Genomic DNA, 20,620 nt, shown 5'->3' on the forward strand with positions numbered 1-20,620 from the left:
TTAAGGTGCTTATTTTAAATTTTTACATATCTGAAATCCGGATGCATTTTACAGTTAATGGCATCTTACAATTGACTGGCATCTTTCTTTCTTGGTAGTGCATAGCATAATAGGATGTCTTGAATAAAGTTTGTGAAATATGTTATAGCTATATATTAAAGCAGTCCTCAATGTTTATTTCTTATTACCACGAACCCCTGGCAAAGAGCCTTCTAGGCATTTTTTCCCTAATATCTCCCCCCACGAAATGTTAATACCACAGATATACTCAATATGCTTATCTGTGTTTTGTATATGAAGTGATAAGATTTTTTCTTTTTCCTCAAGAACCAATTTTCTTCCCCTTGGGGGCTCTATTATATTGGAAATGTAGGTATGAAAGTGATGCATTCCTTGTTATTCTTAGGTTTTAGAATCTCATTTACTAAAATAATGTGAATCATGAGCTAGTTCTTAGCTTTAGAGGTTTTGGCTTTAATTATATAACACAATGTCTAGGAATTGTATTATTATCATGAATGTCAAAATGCCTGTAAAGTTTGAACATTTGCTATTTACCCCAACAGTCAGAAAGCTGTCCATAATATTTTTTGTTAACAAATAAAAGATCTTCAAGTTCATCCAGTGATGTCATTCAACATATATTTCCCATTTTATGAATTAAGATTATTTAATAATTTCAGTGTAGAAATTTAGGATGTTCACTACCTCACTTTCACATATTCATTATTTTAAAGCCATAACGTGAACAATACATCCATAAAGAGACATTTAAAGACCATCTGATATTCATGAAGTACTAAGAAATATGCTGTTTTATGCTCCACATATTACACTCAGTTGGGAGAATGAAGATGTGCAATTGTTGAAGTTTTTGTGCAGACTCATGTACTGCAATCTAAGCAGTTTTGGGATTCCCACCTCTTATAGTAATAATGGGATACAGAGATCAGTTCATTTGTGACCAGTGGTTTACACGAAAAAGAAGGTAGGGATACAATCTCTGCCCATCAAATAAGGGTTTCCTCTTGTAAAGCTAATTATTATATTCAATAGCTTGAATTGATAGAGAAAGGAATAATTTATGTACTTGGATAATATCTTTAAATAGCAAAGTTGTTCAATATGTTCTTAAATATTTACTTATCTTTCTCTGAGCTATGCAGTTTAACTTCCATTTTTAAAAAATTAGTGGTGTAGAAAATTTCTACTATTAGCGATATATAAAGTCTTTAACTTTTTGTATGTATTGCAATAACATTATTTTATATTTGACAATTCAAACATGTTTATATTGGCCCAGTTGTATTTGATTGTGTTAATTGGCTATTTTGGATACTCAGATGTGTCAGAACACTGTGCAGTTGTTATAGGTGATGTGAAATATTCTAGTAGATGAAGCAATGTATCAGCAAAAATTAATTAAGATGAGCAGTACTCCGAAGAGACTCATCATCAGAATATAGAAATCCACATCCCTGCTTTATCATTTTAGTAAATTGTACATAGCTTTTGTAAATAAATTGAAAATTAATTCAAAACCAGAAATCATCTCCCCCGCTGCTCCTGGTACTTGCTCTTTCTCTGCCTTTCAGTCGAAGCATCTCCATGATACTCCGGGCATAGACATCTCTCAAGTTAACACTGATATATGAGTCAGTGGCTATATTCTTGGTAAGCTTCTTTAGGGCTTCACGCTGTCTAACAGCTGCTTCCTTGAGTTTCAAGGTGAAGTAGCAAGCAGAGAAGCGATCATTAATAATAGCAATAGGCAAGGCCAAGACAAGAATTCCTGATAATATACACATGAAGGCCACGATTTTGCCTGTGGTGGTGTCTGGTCTAATGTCCCCATATCCCACGGTAGTCATAGAGGTGGTGGCCCACCACCATGCACAAGGGACACTTGTGAAGGTTGTGTCAGGAATGCTTTGCTCAGCAAAGTATTCTACAGTTGAAAATATAGAGATTCCCACGGAGAGAAATAAGAGCAGTAGGCCAACTTCTTCATAACACTGGGTGATTGTCATCCCAAGGGAGCGTAATCCTGCAATAGAACAAATGCTGTCAGTCATTGGCATCCCTCTTCTCTCCCTTCCTTCCCTTCCATCCCCTCTCCCTCTTGGCTCTCCACCCACAAACTGCATTGCACACTTAAATGTCCCCAGCACTGGGCAATGTTCTGGGGATACAAAGTTGATTAAATCATAATCCTTGTGCTCAGGAAGTTCACAGTCTAGTTGATGGGACCAAGTTGAGAAGGCTAGAGAGAAATATAATTAGATTCATTAATTCACCTATAGAATTATTGAACTTCTACTATTAAAAAGAAGGCGAGAAGTAAGGCTGAAGGCAGGCAGGGGTGGTATGATAGGAGTTTTGTACTTTAGTCTGCACAATAAGAGGCCTTTGCGGTGTTGTATGTGGAGGGCTCATTTGGTCACATCTGCATTTCAGTGCATCGTTTTAGCACTTGTTTCTAATGCCAATTTTATGTTGTCTTGTATTTTATGTGTCTGTTTTTCTCACCTTCCTTGTGAAGTTTAACACAATCAGGAACCTGATTACCGGAAAGCCAGATAAAGTAAACAATGGGCACCATAGCAACAAAGTGAAGCAGCAGAAGGAAGTTAGGCATTGGTGATAAACTTGACATGAGAACATCACATGTATATTCAGGGGATATTCTCAGCGGTATATCAAGAGGATGTCTGAACTCCCAAGACACCCACTGAAACCCTAGTCCTTAGTACCAAAGCTATAGGAAATTATCTCCCTTGAGTACATAAAATTTCTGCTTTCCTATAATAACAGACCTGAATACAGAATATTCCTCCATTGCACAAAGATATGGAGAATGGAACCACTAGAGAATTTACTCATTATGAAGCATTGGCTGCTTTTCCATTCCTAGATCTGAGGATTTATTAAACCCCAGGGAGACAGACCCTCGATAGTCCAATTCTGTCTCTGAAGACACTAGGTCCTAAGGGGAGTAAGAGCCCCTTATGAGCCGGCGTGGTGGCTCACGCCTATAATCCCAGCACTTGGGGAGGCCGAGGCAGGCAGATCACGAGGTCAGGAGTTCGAGACCAGCCTGGCCAACATGGTGAAACCCTGTGTCTACTAAAAGTACAAAAATCAGCCCGTTGTGATAGTGTGCGCCTGTAATCCTAGTTACTTGGGAGACTGAGACAGGAGAATAATTTGAACCCGTAAGGCGAAGTTTGTCGTGAGCCGAGACCATGCCATTAAAATCCAACCTGGGCAATAGAATGAGACTTTGTCTCAGAAAAAAAAAAAGAAAGAAAGAAAAGCCCATTATGGAACTAGGCTTTGAATGAACCATACGATTTATTCCCTAATACTAGAGAGGTGGTTAATAAAGTTTATCCACATTTTGAAATAATATCAACATAATGTCAAAATGATATTGCCTCAGAAGTCCAAAATAATACCCCTTAGAATCATTATTTGTTTTTATTCACTCACTAGAAACTATTTCAAATGCATTAACATACTAATCATACTCTTACGATTTTGAATCTTGCTCTTCAAAGTTTGAGATATTCTTGAATTATTAACCAGCTATTTTTAAAGATCATTGAATAGTTTGAAGTTTAACTTTAAAAGAATATCTTTCAGAATACCTTTATAATATCTTTACCTTTATAAAGAACTGGCCTTGATGTGTTTACATGGAATTACGTTCCTTAAATAAATTCACAACACATGAGGAGATGCATAGCATTTGTCTGGAAACACTGTTTTAATTTAAAGCAAATGTTCAAAACAATTTTGTAAAGGAAAACAAAGTGGGTGGAATTTCTAGCATGTTATCTCTATTAACTCAGAGAATCCTCAAAAGAAAGGATGTAAGAGGGACAAGGTAATTGTTATGCGATTATACAGATGAGGAGGCTGAGGCATGAAGAGATAGCTTATCTAGTAGAAAGCTACAGAGCCATGATTTAAACCTAGTTGTCTGGCCAAAAGGTGTTATTATTCTATAACACCTCTCAATTTTTATTTATAATTATTACATAGGGAAATAGATCATCTATATTTAAATTTTAATAAGTGTAGTGTTGAGGCAAAAATTGTCAAATATCCTAGTCATATATTTTTAATAATTAAGGGTTTACTAAAACTTTATACATGTTTTAGAATGGAGAAAATCTTTGAAGAGGTGACATTGTGGAAATTACGGTTATTTTCCTTTTCCTTTCTTCTAGAAAAAAATGTAGTCTTTACTGGGTGTTTTTAAATTGAGTCTTGTGAAGAGTTTATAAATACTTGAAGAAAGCATCCCATTATCTGTGTCAGAAAACAAAGAGTGGTACTTGTAAAAGTTGTTAGAAACACCATTATCAAATTCCTGGTATGTGAGACTAGCTAGGAAAATACACTACCAAAATTGTATTATAATGATTTCTAATTACCAGAGAAATGTTGAAGGAAAACGTATCAGAGGTTAATTTCACTCAACATTTATTAGAAGGACAACTACCATCAACCTTTTTTAGGTGGTCAGTCAGGGCACATATCTAGGGAAATAAAATAGGGATAGTAATCTGTAGTCCATTTGTTTGTGCTAATATGTATTTGTGTCAACATATATAAAATTAATATGACATCATACTTCAGTGTTTCTCAAGGTTTTGTCCAAGAACCACCTACATCAAAGTCATTGGTGAACTTACTATTTATAAAATGTGTGCTCCTAGATCCGGCCTCAAGCTTTCTGGGGATTGGAGCCAGAAGCTGTATTTCAACAAGCTTGTCTGGGGATTCTTATTTTCATTAAGGTATGTCATAAGGAAACTCATGTACTCCAAAACATCTGACAGTTGCCGGGCCAGCCACTGATAACTACTACTGTTGGGGATGCAAGAACCATTTTTAATCAGTTCCTGTGATTTTCACTGATATTGATTATAATTTTCACGTACCTTATGTGTTTGTGTGTGTGTTATATGGAGACTTTTCTAGGAAAATATTAATTGTATTTTCAAAGGCTCTATGACACACAAAAAACTAAGGGATTTCTGTATTCCCCTCTCTCATACATCCCAGGTTAGGGACAAGAAAACCTTCAGATACTAGATAAAGCATTTCATTAGTTCATTTTGCTTTCTCCCAAAGCAAAATATTTTCATTGCTTCTTCGAAAATTTTGGAAAGGCCACCTGTGCCTAGTCATTTCTCTTTCTAAATGGCCAGAGAACGCTCTGAAGGGCTGACTTTCCCTTCTGCCAAGGAGTATATGTGGCAAGTACTTCTTGGATACTGAAGAGAAATTGGTTTATGTCCCTATATATCATATATAATTTATGTGTATCTTTTTATGTGTCATTTAGGCCTGTTTTGTCTAGAACCTTGAAGAGGCAGAGTGCCTTTAATTTTTGTAAATCTTCTGGGCAATGGTTTCAAATAAACTGAGGTTAGCAAATGGTCAAATTTTCTCTCAACATTTCTCTTATGGAGAGGAGGCATGTGAGAGCTCACTTCTCTATACCTGTGATAACAACTTCAAGGTTTTATCTTCCCAATATCTCCTTAGAGGTCATGATCGGGTAAAGTATGGGAGTTGGTAGTTTTGAATATCAGTTCAGCGTTACTTTCCTTGTACTGTGGTCAAATAATGAATGCTGACATGCAATGCAAATTAAAAGTCATCAATGAAATCTGAATACCTGTGGAATGTCTGCCCAGCTTTAGCATGCGCAGAGCCCTGAGCAGCCTCAAAACCTGGACAATGCGCCCCACGTTCTCCAGCTCCTGCGTGGTCTGGCTCCCACTTAGGCTTTCTACCAGAAGAGTGATGTAGAAGGGCAAGATGGCAAGGAGGTCTATGATGTTCGGCACCTTTCTTAGGAAGCGACACCTGTCCCGCACACACAGGAAGCGGAGGACAAACTCCCCGGTGAACCAGCTAATGCACACATACTCCAGGATTTCCAGCAGCTGCAGGTCCAGCCAGCTTAACTCAGCTGACATCAGGGCCATGTTAATGATGGACACCACCACGAAGATAATAGAGATGACCCCAAAGATACGGGCAGCTGTGGAAGATCCAGGTTTCTCCAGGATATTCCAGAGCTTCTGGCGAACAGTGGGACAAGGTCCTTGGGAGAAGTCCTGTTCACTCTCATGTTGACTTTCCTGGTCTTCTGTGTCCTTCTTGAAGTCTAAAGTTTCACTCAGCTCTTTTCTTCTGAAGTATCTTGTAGAGAAAACAATTTGGTGATTAGTCAAACTTTATTAAAATACAGAAGTATAAGATAATTAAACATGGCAGGGAGGTCAGACTTTTCGTTCAACGAAATGGAGAAAAATGTCTATTCATATTTTAGTTAGGTTGTGTCTTACCCACAGTATTCAGAATTTCTCCCTTAGGATTATGATTATTTTTCTTTTTTCATTTTATTTTATTTTATTTGAGATGGAGTCTCGCTCTGCGGCCCAGGCTGGAGTGCTGTGGAGTGATCTCAGCTCACTGTAGCCTCCACTTCCCAGGTTCAAGCAATTCTCCTGCCCCAGCCTCCTAAGTAGCTGGGATTACAGGTGTGTGCCACCACCCCGGGTAATTTTTGTATTTTTAGTAGAGACAGGGTTTCACCATGTTGCCTGGGGGCGGGGGTCTCGAACTCTTCGCCTCAAGTGATCCACCCACCTCGGCCTCCCAAAGTGCTGGGATTACAGGCGTGAGCCACCACGACCGGCCTGGATTATAATTTTTAAAATGACACTGTCTTAGTAGAAGTTTATACATAGCAAAGCTACTTTGGATTAATACATTTTATTACCCATTTTCTGGTAACAAGAACAGATGTTTGGCAGACGGAACTTTTTTGTGTGTATAAAGGAAATGTATTCATGAAGAAATGGTAATAATAGCAAGGTAACCTCAGAGTTCCACAGTCTTTCAATCAAGGGACCAACCTTTTATCTTCTATGTTTAAAACAATTCTCCATTCAAGTTTTTCAGTCAGTGTTCTAGGTTTGATAAATGATAATGCTGCGTGCCAAATCTTTTATCCCTATACATGCATCTTTTGGAGCATGGCTTTTCTGATTCATTTATTCAGTCACCAAATATTTATTATGGGCCTGAAGTCCCTTGCCTTATATGTTAAATTAGCATACTCAAAAAAGGAACAAAGAGATTGAAAAAGTTCTATTCAAAAGTTGGCGATGACGCTTTCCAGTCCCCCACCCCCACCCCACCTGTCAACCCAGAAGTGGCCACACCTTATTGCTAGGCCTGGCTCCAGCGAAGCTTATGTAAAGTCTCAAATCTACCTGTGCCTTCCTCTCCTTCTCTGCCGAGCCCGCCTCCCCGCCCAGCCGCCGCATGCCTCCGGGGTACCTGTCCCTGCAGCAGGAATCGATGCTGAGCTCATCGATGCCCCAGTACTGGATCTCCTGCAGGAAGGAGAGCGCGCACAGCTGCTCCATGACATGCAGGCGGCCCGTGCGGTAGTAGTGCAGGACATAGCGGAACGCCTGCGAGCTGCGGTCGAAGAAGTACTCGTTGTCCACGGGGTTGGCATCGTCGCAAAGCTCCAGAGGGCTGGGCACGGCGGCCAGGGCCCCAGGGCGGCGGTAGGAAGCCACCACCACGGCCAGCTTGCCAAGGCGCGTGTGCGGGAAGCAGGACAGCGCCTGCTGCGAGAGCACGAAGCGGCTGCCGCCCACATTGACCGTGAAGCAGTCCCCGAGCGCCAAGGGCTCCCCTTCACCCTCGCTGCAGAAGACACTAGAGTCCAGGGAGGTCAGGGAGCCGCTGTCCAGCGGCGAGTCCAGCAGCGCTCTGCCGCTGGAAGGCATCTCTATCCCAGTTGCCGCGGCCTGAGGGCGCCACAAAGTTGGGGACACGCCGGAAGCGTTGGGCCCGCGAGGGCGGTGGCACGGCCCCTGGTGGCGACCGGGATTCCCCGGGCTCCCGAAGGGGTTACCTCTCTCTGGCGCACTCTCTCCACCCGCTGTGTTCCTTCCTCCTCCTGCCGCTAGGGAGCCGCGAGTGCGCGGAAGCAGCGCACAAGTGGCAGAGAGAGGAGACTGGGAGCAGAGGAAGGGTCGCTCTAAGAGAAAGGATGAGGTGAGGTCCAAGCCCGACACAGTCCCTGTGCACACTGCCGGTCGCCCTGGCCCTTCTCAAACGTTGTCACCCCGCCTCCCAACTTCGCAATTGCGATTCTCAGCCCAGGAGGTGTACAGATTGAATGACTCGCTACTTGGTGGGTGGAGGGGTTGGGGAAGGGAGGAAGGAGGGAGATGTGGGGCGGAGGAGGAAGAAGAAGAGAGAAGATGACTCTTAGCTGAATGCAAGCAAGCAAGCAAGGGGGATGGCGAGACTCACTCCTGCCCGCAGGAGACCAAAACAAAAAGTTCAGAAAGCAAAGGAAGTGGTAACCGGGTCCCTTCCAACTTGAGACTTTATATTCCTCCCTCTTCTTTCACTGCTGCCTCATAGGCCTCCCCGGAGGTGTTCGCTGGGGATGTGAGCAGGTGGGGGAGGGTGCTCTGGGTGAGGGGGCCGCACCATTTTCTCCCAATTCACTCTCATTCTAGTCTGATGATCACTGACGCTCCATTTTCTTCTCCTGTCTCCCTTAGGTTTTGACCTCCTGGTTGAGAAACAAGAATAATTAATGATGACTTTTTATTGAAGCCCCAGTGGGTCACTAAGAACTAGGAGTGTCACTGTCAGTTCCCACCCAGTCGAGTGTACACCTCGTGTTGAGGCACTTTGTTGAGGCACCCTTCCTTTTAGCCATTTCTGTCCCTACAAGTTTCCCGGAGAGCAGGTGTTCTGAGCACAGCGGAGCTCTCATTTTAGAAGGAAAGGCAAAAAGGCAAGGAATAGAACAAGCGTGGGCTGGGGCAGAAATTTAAATAGTAACGACGGCCTCCCTCGGTAAAGGGAGAAGCCGAGGCCAGCGCCCAGGTGAGACTAGAAGTGAACCCACGGGGCCGCTGGAAGCTGCGCTCCATCCAACCTGTTGGACTCGGGGCGCGGAGGTGGGGGCGGGAGGGAAGAGCAAGTGACTCACCTGCAGCTCCCGGCACATCTGATCTGCGCACAACCGGCGCCGCAGGTAACGTACCCTTCCTTTGATCCTCTTGGTCTACACGTGAGGTCTGACTCGACCGGTCCAGGAGGGAAACTGTGCTCCAACTGAGCTCTACTCAGCGCCTGCTGCCTCGCCTTGCCTCCACCTCCCTCCGGGCTCCTGGACCCTGGGCTTAGGCTAAGCGGGGCCGCCCCGCCCGCTCTAGCCCGGAGAGCCACCCGCCCAGTGCTTCCAGCACCAGCAGAGGGGAGTGGCAGGATCTAAGGGAGGGAGGTGAGACGGCGGGGGTGGGGGCGGGGGGAGTGAGGTGCCTGGTGACACTGAATATTATATTCATCCTGAATACACTTGCAGAATTACTGCATTTGATTCCCGTTTCCCTGGATGTGCCTTTGCAAATGTTCCTGAACAAAATTTCCAACTTGATCAGTATGCTTAACTTGAGGTTAGGGCAGTTATATTAACTGCTTTGTTTGGCATGGTTCAAGGTTTTCTCGTTTTCAGCAGGCATCTCAGAATCATGCATTTTTCCAGTCTTTGCCAGAGAGAGTGAACCACACTCATCTTTGTTGTTTTCTAGTAAGTATATACAGAATACATATTGGAAAGCATATATGATGTATACACTTACATATATAAGTATATATTACAAAGTATACACACACACACATATTAGGTAGTATATATAAAGACACAAGTAGGTAGCCTGATGTAGTAGAATAAGATTTTTCATAGATTGGACAAAAAAGTTACTGTTTAGTTCTAACTTTGCCAACTGGCTGTGGGACGTCTAGCTATCATTTACTTCGAGGGTCTTAGTGCCTTTCTCAGTGAAATTTCAAGTTTTAATAAAAAAACCCAACATTTAATGGGTGCTTACTTTATGCCAGGAAATTTGTAGGCTCTTTATTCATGCAGTACCTAATTTAATCATAATGACAACACTATGAGGTAGCATATACACATTTTACAGAAAGGAAAAGTGAGGCACAGGGAAATTAAGTGATTTACAAAGGGCCACACAGTTCAAATCAAACCCAGGACTACATGTCAGAGCCTGCCTTCATAAACAAAATGCTAGAAACATAATTTTTTTGGTTGATAAATCAGTGTGGTTGCTTTTATTTTCTTTGTTTGCAAGTTTCTAATGAAGGACAGGAGTTTAATTAGGTATTTTCATCACACTTTCAACAAAAGTTTACTGAGCTTTCACTATATACTGGCACTATTCAGGGCACTTGCGATATATCAATGAAGAACAGACAAGATCTCTGTTGTTGTGGAGCTTATAGTAATCCTCTGAGAATAAATGGGGGACTTCAATAAACTTTTTTAAACTATAATATTTATAAGCATGGTTCTTTTGACAGCCATCCATTTGGTTAACTTCTCTCCATAAAGAACTCTTCCCTACAGTAAATACAGAGATGCTAGATTTATCCCAGTCAATAGTTCATCATTCTTTATAGGTACTGTATTGTTATTATTTTTTAATGTAATGGAGCTTTCCCCTGCACAGCAAGAAAATTCCTCGAACATCTCAATTAGAGATTATTTAGGTATTGAAAAAAAGCAAAAGGCCATAGTTCTGTTAAGCCTTATTCATACCACGATTAACAATAAAAGTCTATACTAGCTTTACAGATTATGGTGAGGAAAGAGGAAAGCGTTCAAAGGAGAATGACAGCTTTAGGTGAGGAGAGAGATCTTGGACAGGTAACCAGAGGTTAGTGAAAGATGACTGAGGCTTCCAGGTCTCCTCCCCTGCCACTAAGCCACTGAACCTCAGTTGTGATGAATGTTGTCCTGTAGAATGTTATAATAACCTCTCCTTAAGAGTCAGACTCTCTGCCACACATCTGACTTCTCACAACGATCCTATGATGTAAGCACTGTAATCCTTAGTTATGGATTTCAACTTGGATGCTCATAGGCACTAAGAAAGTAACTTTCTACCTTACATAGTGAATATGTGAAGGGGTATGTGAAAGGCTTGAAACAGGTCCTTTCTGACTCCTGACTCTGTCTCAACTGCTAACAGCCTAAATGTTTCAATTGGGCATTGATTGTAGTTATAGCAATTTACACTAATCAAGGCAATCATAACTAGAGGGACGATTAGTCAACATGGAGTATATAAATATAAATGACCCCTTTTTAAAATATAGAGTCTTGAGTAATACAAATCCCCACCTGTGCTCTGTGCCTTTCCCTTAAGTCTGTTGATTTTCCTTCCTTGATGGCCCAGGTTTTAGTAAGAGACTCCAAGGAAGAACATACCATAGAATAAGAAGGGAAATATGTCCACTTCAGGGATACTTCTTTTAGCCCTAATCCTGACCTGAGGTATAATCTGAGGTATGTCAAAGGAGAACTGCTGATAAGTAGTTGGAGGTGGTGAGGTCATGCTTTCCATTTCATTTCTACATAGCATGGGAGGAATGTGATTGTCATGTGGGAGGTTGCTCAGTACTGCAATGTAAAAACCCGACAGTCTAAAGGCTTTGGGTATATTCCCTAGTCATCAGATGTTATATTCGAGTGATTTTCCATTAAGATTCTTGTTTTGAAATACTCTACTTGCTTTTGGCTTCATCTATCAATTCTACACATATCGACTTGAAATGGAATCTCCAGCGACAACTAGTATTTTGAATTCTTTCCATTTTTATGAGTATTTTTAAGTTTATTAATGAACAGTGTATATTCTTAAAAGTTACAAATAAGATCAAAAGAAAAATCAGGGCATACTTTAAACGTCTAACTCAATAACAGTTATGAAAATAAAAGTTAAAAGTCATTTTAAGCTTATCAGAAAATCCTACTGTTAAAAATATGTAACACTTCATTTAGGTTTTGAAGAATTCATGAGAATATTTATGTTAATATCATATTCTGTTTAACTGTGATACTTTTGAATAATACATTATAATATTTCTGTGAAATCATTAATGCTTATCTCTAATATGAATGTTTAAAACAATTACACAGATATGATCATAAGCCATTAAAATGTTTTAGGAAAATGTAAATTCATTATTAATTTATATCCAAAATATCACAACCTTTTTTTATAATTAGATAGACATGGGAAATATAATGAGTGAATAATCTTGAATAAACAGCTTTGTAAAATTCAACTTAAGTAAAATCTAGATTTTCATTTTTAATTCCCTCACTGTAGTTTCATACATTTACACTAAATTCATTTAATTTGTATCATTCATCAACAATGCAGACGATGTTCTGTGTGAGGTATGCGTATCTTTGGCTCTGTCTTTGATTTCTCAGGAACTGACAACCAGATAGATGTACCAATTGTGACGATGTTTAAAAATGTCTTTGCGTGTGAACAAAATGACTTTATCTTTTTTTCCTTCATTGCACTGGGATATGTTTAAAGGTAAAAGAAAATCTGACAAATTCTATCTATTCATCTTTCATGTGCCTTCTAGGCGCTTGGAATAAATCCTTCCAACTCTATGACAGCCCACTCTAATGCAGAATTTAGCTTAATGTGGGCTTGTTCTGGATTTCTTCCAAGGGAAGGCAATTATCTTTGGAAGTACCCAAGAAATCATTTTTATAGCCTAGTCTGCTACAGAGATAGCATGAGGGGTTGCTGACGGTGATGGTGAGGATAATAATATGATAATAATAGCTGTTGCCTTTATGTGTTTAGTCCCTGTTCTGCCTTCTATGGGCTGCGTGACCTTAACAAGTTTCTTAAACCCTGTAAGTCTCATTTTCCTAATCTGTAAAATGGGGATAACAATAGTACTTTATGTTATTGTTTTAAAATTAAGTGAGATAATCCATGTAAAACGTATAGTGCAGTGTCATTCTTATCACTTTTGTTATTGTTATGTTTCAGGAATTTTTTTATACTTTTCGCTACCCCCAAGTACCCAACTGCAAGATGCCTAACCTGCGAGATGATAGGCATTATGTTAAGAATTTTACAAACATTATCTCATTTCTTTTATATTTTACATAATGCAACAATGAAGGTAATATTATGATTTTGTTTTTCCAGATGAGAAACCAGGATCAGAGTGTTAAAATAATTTTCCAAGTGTCAAACAGATAGTAGATATAGATTTGAACACGTTTGTTTGACTCAAAGCCTTTATTCATTGAAGGACATTGATATAAAAATAATGTGATGATGAGAAATCACTGTTAGACATTTTCCACTCTTCTTTGCAAATAATTTTGACAAAGGAACATTTCTATTATATGCTCCAAATAATTAAGAAATGACTCTACTTATCAGCAATAACCAACATATGACTGTGATTTCACATTTAAATAATTCAATTTTTAAAAATAATCATTCTCCAAAAGAGATAGGCGATTGGATTGATCATTAAATAATTTTTCACTTTGTCACTACTATATACCAAAGGCATGTTGAGTTTTTCTTGAATTATCAAAAAATGCATAGACTCAGGATACTTATTGTTCACCAGATTAATTTTTATAATTACGTTGAAATTAAGCTTTTATAAACAAGATTCAGAAGCAGTGGAGCAAAAGCATCTCAAGTTCTCTGGGAACTATTATGTGAACCCAATATTGAAGTTGAAAATTCCAATTAAATGCTTTTTACTCAACTCTATCAAATTCCCTTATTTTGATAGAGAAAGGTTGAGTCATATGGAACCATTAAAAACTGTGCCTCTCATTTGAGTGTATATGACTTATTAATACTAGAAGCAAAATTGCCTTTAGACTTATTCCTTATTCTATTTAGTACTTTCCTTCGTTATTAAGGAACTCAGTAAACTTGAAAACTTCGTCTTGTAATTGGAAGAAAGGTAATCTTTGCGCTCCATACTGTTACGAGGTTTTTGTTATTGTTGTTTTGAGATGGAGTTTCACTTTTGTCACCCAGGCTGGAGTGCAATGGCATGATCTCAGCTCACTGCAACCTCTGCCTCCCGGATTCAAATGATTCTACTCCTGAGTAGCTGGGATTACAGGTGCCTGCCACCATGTCCGGCTAATTTTTTGTATTCTTTAGTAGAGACAGGGTTTCACTATGTTGGCCAGGCTGGTTTCGAACTCCTGACCTCATGGTCTGCCTGCCTTGGCCTCCCAAAGTGCTGGGATTACAGGTGTCAGCCACCACGCCCGTCCCAGAAGGTTTTTAATGTTAATTTTCCTTGGTTTTCCCTATGAGAAGTGTATCACTCAGTAAATATTTATGGACATGTACTTTTACAATATTCGGGGGTAGTTATGGGAATACACTGATATAATATGTGTATAAAGTATAGTATATCACATATACAATACATACGAATATACACATTCAACACACACATATGAAAAACTAACACTGCAGTTTATAATGAGTACTAGTTTGGTTGATTACATTTCCTTACTCTATGCAAGAAAAGTAATGAGCAATCATTGACAATGTAAGGAAAATAGTAAAGATAAGCAAGGAGAAAGGCAAGGCAATTTTTCTTTGCAAAATGGTTCTTAATTATATGGTATAGTCCTTTTAAATAGCATCCTCATACCATTTTAAACGTAATCTAATAAAAGAAAAAAACATGAAGTAACTTTTTAGGACACATATGCTAAAATCTGTGCCGAAATATTTTTGTTAAACGGATTGTGAAACTATAGAATACATATTATTCTAATCTCAGTTTAAGCACATAGAACACTAATGTAAATATTGTACATATTAAATCATTGCACACAGGGATAACCTCAATTCTGTTTTAACTCCCAAGTCAGTGCTTTTTAAACTTAGCAACATGTTCTACTTTATTACAGTTTTCTCTTTGGTACCAAAAAAAAAAAAAAAAGGAATGTACACATGAATCTTGTTTTGTTGTTTTAAAAAAGAGCCCAGGATCAGTGCATGTATTCCAGAATATATTTTCTCTACACCGTGTAATTATATTGATGGCAACTGAACATACAAATTTGTCATTCTTGCAACATGAAGAGTAGCAATGAGCCATATGGCTTCTCCTTTACACCACTGCATCTGATTGACATCTCAGTTATAGACTCAGCCTCACAGTTCTCCCACAAACAGATTTCCCGGAAATCTAAACCAAATGAGAATCCAGAGGGAAGTCAAAACATAGTAAATTTGTCATAGGCCTGCTTTTTGGTTTGATTGCTGTAAGGTCAAATTTATCCATTTTAGTACAAGGGAATGTTTTATTCTTAAGGTGACAACGAGAAATATCATTTTATACTTATAATTTAAAAAAAGGAAATAAATCTCAAATAATTTGTAAAAAGTAGAAATAAAATAAATAAGACTTTTAAAATAAATTTAAGAAATCATCAATGTAGTCACAGGTTCAGTATTTATGTTGACTCTGGGCCCCATATGTCTTATTTTTAATAGCAGAAGCTTATGAAAAATCAAGAAAAGATAATTATTGAGTAAACAAATGGAAATTTTGAGTATGTGTTTATATGTATGTGGAGAGCAAGTATTTCAATTTGATTTTTAAAAATTAAGACATTGCCAGGTGGAGTGGCTTACACCTGTAATCCTAGCAGTTTGAGAGGCTGAGGTGGGTAGATCACTCGAACTTAGGAGTTCAAGACTAGCCTGGACAACATGGTAAAACCCTGTCTCTAAAAACAATTTTAAAAATTACCTAGCCAGTGGTGGCATGTGCCTGTAGTCCCAGCTACTCAGGAACCTGAGGCTGAAGGATCGCTTGAACCCAGGGAGGTCAAGGCAGCAGTGAGCCATGATTGCACCACTGCACTACTGCCTGGGCGAAGAGCAAGACCCTGTCTCAAAAACTAAAGAAAGAAAGAAATAAAAAAAGATATAGGTATACTAAAATTGTGTTTTATCACTTAATGTTGTTTAATAAATAGGAAAGTAGCAAAACAATTTTAAGCATAAGTAAGAAAAAAGCACTTCCTATTTGAAAATGGTTAACTTTTGGCCTGCTTCCCTTTTTTTCCATTAATAACGTGTTAATAGCTGGCAATGTAGCTGTTTGTAAACTATTTATTGATGACTAGATGTAAAACAAAAAGCAAGTCTGGGTATATTTGAACATAAAGGTGCTTGGATAAGACCATGAGAAAGCAGCCTGTGACCTCTGTCAATGTCAGCATGGGCAAGCATTGCGTGACACAGAAGCTATGTTTGCTTGTGAAATTATGATCCATTTTCATCATTTTTGAATCATATTTGAATCAGCACTTGTCCCTGGAGCAAGAAGACTCCTAAAGTAAGTGAGCCTCTCACAATAAAGTGATAGACATCACTTTCTTATAGAAGAAAAACTGGATGAAAACAACCATTTTCTTAACATCAAAGACCCCTCAAACGGTCTAATCAAACCCCAGGGTCTATAGAGCACACTTTGAAAACTATTGTTATAGAGAATATACTTATTTTGACGATGTAAGTATAGGATTTATAATGTTTACATTGTTCAGGAATGGAAGAAAGAAGTATAGAACTTGTACGCTACTAAAAAAGTTGTTCTCATGGCTTTAGGTTTTGAAATTACGGCTGTTATAGGAAGCAGCAGCATTGGGACCCCTTTACCCTCTTAAAAATTATTAAGGGCCCCAAACAGGTTTTATTCATATGAGTTATATCTTAACCATATTCAAATTAAAACATAAAAAATAAAAATATTCATTTATTAAATTATTTAAAAATAATAGTAACAAACACGATACCTGTAAAGAAGAACACATTTTTGAAAATAAATGTATTTGTCTCCCCTTAATTAGTGAGAAGAGTGACGTTGTTTTACATTTTTTCATATCACTTTCATATTTGACTTAATGTCTGCTTCTATATTCAAGCTGTTGCAACTTGGTATTTTGGTTGAATCTTACGCAGAAAACCAGCGTCACACAGACATACAGTTAAAAAATAGAGGGTATTTTAATAACTTTGGCATATATTTTATATAAATCTGTCTTTGATACTACTCCAGAACCTGACAGATTAGTTACAATATGAAGTCTGAAACTGTATCAATGAATTTCTCACACGCAGTTACATTAAAATCCATGATCTATCCTGTCCTTGGAATGATTTCTTTTGAATCCATACATGATTTTGTTATGTCATGCACTAGTCACTCAGAAAATGGTTGTTTCTTAGATATGCAGACCTTCCCAAAGTGACATATTTTACTAAACAACAACAAAACAATCACTTTTGTTAATGTTACCACCAATTTAATCAGATAATTTTTTAATGATTTGGAAGTTATCAAGCGTATGGTAGTACAAATGTGTTTTCCAAAATTCGAATTTTCATTTGGAGGCTCAAATTTCATCATCAGCAAAAAAATATTGTTAGGTTTCCTTGACAGTGACAGGTTCCATGCATTCATTTTTATGAAATTATTATAAACCTCTGTATAACCATAGTTCATCTATCAGCCTTTTCTTTTTTTTCCAAGTGAAAATGGTGATCCATAAAAACAGTGGCTAGCTTATTCTGCAACCCGAAACGGCCACACTAATGCTTTGTCGGGAGATAAGCATGTTACCGAGATATGCTGCAGAAGGCCTCCAGTGTACTTCCAATTTAGTCAAATAAAACATTAAAAAGACATGTATTCTATCAAGAAATGTAATAAAATTTATTTTTCTTATTGTTCATTGTTAATATTGTTGAGTGAAACTGGAATTTTATTCCCTGAAAGTATGTGAAGAACAGAGTGGCAACTAGTATAGTTTGGTGCCACTGCTTTGAGGTGTGCTAAAACACAAGCAGTTGTACCAATCATTGATTTTCATCATCAGTGAAAACAGACTCAGTGGGCCGGGCGCGGTGGCTCAAGCCTGTAATCCCAGCACTTTGGGAGGCCGAGACGGGCGGATCACGAGGTCAGGAGATCGAGACCATCCTGGCTAACACGGTGAAACCCCGTCTCTTCTAAAAATACAACAACTAGCCGGGCGAGGTGGCGGGCGCCTGTAGTCCCAGCTACTCGGGAGGCTGAGGCAGGAGAATGGCGTAAACCCGGGAGGCGGAGCTTGCAGTGAGCTGAGATCCACTGCCTCCAGTCCGGGTGACAGAGCGAGACTCCGCCTCAAAAAAAAAAAAAAAAAAAAAAAAAAAAAAAAAAAAAAAAAACAGACTCAGTGAAAAACACAAATATTGTCTAGAATAAAACAAAAAAAATTTTTTTCTTAACATCAGAGACCCCTCACAGGGTCTAATCAAACCCCATGGTCTATAGAGCACACTTTGAAAACTATTGTTATAGAGAATATACTTATTTTGGCAATTTAAGTATAGGATTTATAATGTTTACTTCATTCAGCAATGAAAGAAAGACGTATAGGACTTGCATGTTTTTCTTTGCATGGTTTCAACAAAATGTTTCTTGCATCTAATATATCTTATGTAGATATGCACACACGCGCACACACACACACACATAGGGAGAGAGAGAGACAAAGAGACAGAGTTGAACATATGAATATTCACATATTGTTAGGCAGGCAGAAAAAATTGATTAATTTTACCTATATTCAGCTATTTCTTATAAATTTCTTCACCCTGGGTACCAGGTAAATCCTACTTTTTTAGTATAATTAAATAAATATAATCTAATCCAATAATTTAAATATTTCCTTTAGGTAATGCATAGTCTTTAGGGGAAAAAAAAGTTCAGTCTCTTAGATTTTTGGCATCTTTTCTACCCTTCTCCAAATGGGCAGTATGTGGCCCAAAGAGATAATGTTCTCCAGTCTAGTCTAAGTGGGGTCAGTTGGATCACTGGTTAACAGGACTATTAGTCCAGGCTTCCTGGACTAATAGCTACTGGGGTATTCATGGGTATGAGGTCTAGAGGCCATTAGCTTCCTCACTTAGGCCTGTTCCCATCAGCTTGAGGTTATAAACGGTAATTTATCACACCTCTCCAGCACCTCAACTCTGTATCTCCGTAGCAGTGTAAAGGGCCACTTCTATCTATCTTAGGTTTATCTATCTGTAATCTACTATTGCTTCCACAAAAAAGAAAACTGCCTCATGTTGAAAGTGGCAGGGTATGGAGCATCTCCTAAAGCTTATAGTTTTTCACTAACACCAATAGCAAAGTGTTAACTCACATGTTCCTGGGTGGGCCAGTACCTTCTGGAAGTTTCTAAAAGCCCCTCCCTGACTTGCTGGGGCTTTTAGAGATACATATATATATACATTTTGTATACATGTATTTATAGAGGATACAGAAGCCCTGTAGCTGAGCTGTAGAAAGACAAGTCCCATATGTCTTTCATTCCTGAACAATGTAAACATTATAAATCCTATACTTAAATTGTCAAAGTAAGTATATTCTCTACCTCTTCCCATCACCTAGTTTTTAAATTAGTTATTCACTTTTTTTTTTTTTTTTCTTTTGAGACGGAGTCTCGCTCTGTCGCCCGGGCTGGAGTGCAGGAGTGCAGTGGCTGGATCTCAGCTCACTGCAAGCTCCGCCTCCCGGGTTCACGCCATTCTCCTGCTTCAGCCTCCCGAGTAGCTGGGACTACAGGCGCCGGCCACCACACCCGGCTAGTTTTTTGTATTTTTTAGTAGAGACGGGGTTTCACCGTGTTAGCCAGGATGGTCTCGATCTCCTGACCTCATAATCCGCCGATCTCGGCCTCCCAAAGTGCTGGGATTACAGGCTTGAGCCACCGCACCCTGCCTATTCACATGTTTTTTTCCCTCTGCTTCTAAATCGGGGTCCTCAATCAGTGTTGGTACTGCCATCTTAAAGACACATTTGGAAATGCGTCAGTGTTGGTGGTGGGTGTTATCTTTACCTGTCACAATAATTGGAGAATATTATTGGCAAGTACTACCCTGGATCTATAGATGCTAAACATCTTTTACTTTATGGGCAATAAAGAATTGACATTTCCCTGCCAGGCGAGGTGACTCACGCCTGTAATCCCAGCTTTTTGGAAGGTGGAGGTGGGCGGATCACGAGGTCAGGAGATCGAGACCATCGTGGCTAACATGCTGAAACCCCGTCTCCACTAAAAATACAAAAAATTAGCTGGACATGGTGGTGGGTGCCTGTAGTCCCAGCTACTCGGGAGGCTGAGTCAGGAGAATGGCGTGAACCCGGGAGGCGGAGCTTGCAGGAGATCGCGCCACTGCACTCCAACTCCAACCTGGACGACAGAGCAAGACTCCATCTCAAAAAAAAAAAAAAAAAAAAAGAAAGAATTGACATTTCCCAAATGCTGATAGTACTCTCATAAAAAACACTGCTCTAAGATACAAATCCCTCAGACTCCAGGGAAGAAAGCTTCACAGCTTAGCCATGGTCTCTATAACCAAGGCAACACTGATTAGTCAAACCTTCCACAACCCTCCAGATGAAAGCCTTAGGCTGACTGCAAGAAAAAAAAAGTCATGAATTAGAAAAATGAAAGGTATTATGGTCATTTTTTATAAAGTATGTACATACATTAGACTTCTGAATTTGTAATCTTTTTTCTAGTATCATTGCATAAGATGACACATTAAGCAGAAGAAATATATATAAAAATATGCGTATATTTAAAATC

At 39.1% G+C, this 20,620-nt stretch overlaps 1 protein-coding gene across 1 annotated transcript; it reads right to left on the minus strand.

The window, feature by feature from the left end:
• Positions 1–453: 453 nt before the first annotated feature.
• Positions 454–9,282, minus strand: KCNV1 (potassium channel, voltage gated modifier subfamily V, member 1). Its single transcript, XM_011934351.1, has 4 exons — positions 9,059–9,282; positions 7,372–8,632; positions 5,696–6,225; positions 454–2,047 (listed from the first exon to the last, which is right to left on the minus strand). The coding sequence occupies exons 2-4, from the start codon at positions 7,830–7,832 to the stop codon at positions 1,536–1,538; spliced, it is 1,503 nt and encodes a 500-aa protein (XP_011789741.1). The 5' UTR covers positions 7,833–8,632; positions 9,059–9,282; the 3' UTR covers positions 454–1,535.
• Between the last annotated feature and the right edge of the window lie 11,338 nt (positions 9,283–20,620).

This window comes from Colobus angolensis, unplaced genomic scaffold, assembly GCF_000951035.1.
Source record: "Colobus angolensis palliatus isolate OR3802 unplaced genomic scaffold, Cang.pa_1.0 Scaffold134, whole genome shotgun sequence".
NCBI lineage: Eukaryota > Metazoa > Chordata > Mammalia > Primates > Cercopithecidae > Colobus > Colobus angolensis.

Excerpts from the sequence above, each read along its gene's own strand:
- KCNV1 (XM_011934351.1), bottom strand. The coding sequence starts at position 7,832 with ATGCCTTCCAGCGGCAGAGCGCTGCTGGACTCGCCGCTGGACAGCGGC. Across the intron at positions 6,226-7,371 it reads GATTCCTGCTGCAGGGACAG|ATACTTCAGAAGAAAAGAGC; the intron begins GTACCCCGGAGG and ends TTTCTCTACAAG. Across the intron at positions 2,048-5,695 it reads GCTGGGCAGACATTCCACAG|GATTACGCTCCCTTGGGATG; the intron begins GTATTCAGATTT and ends GTTCTATTGCAG.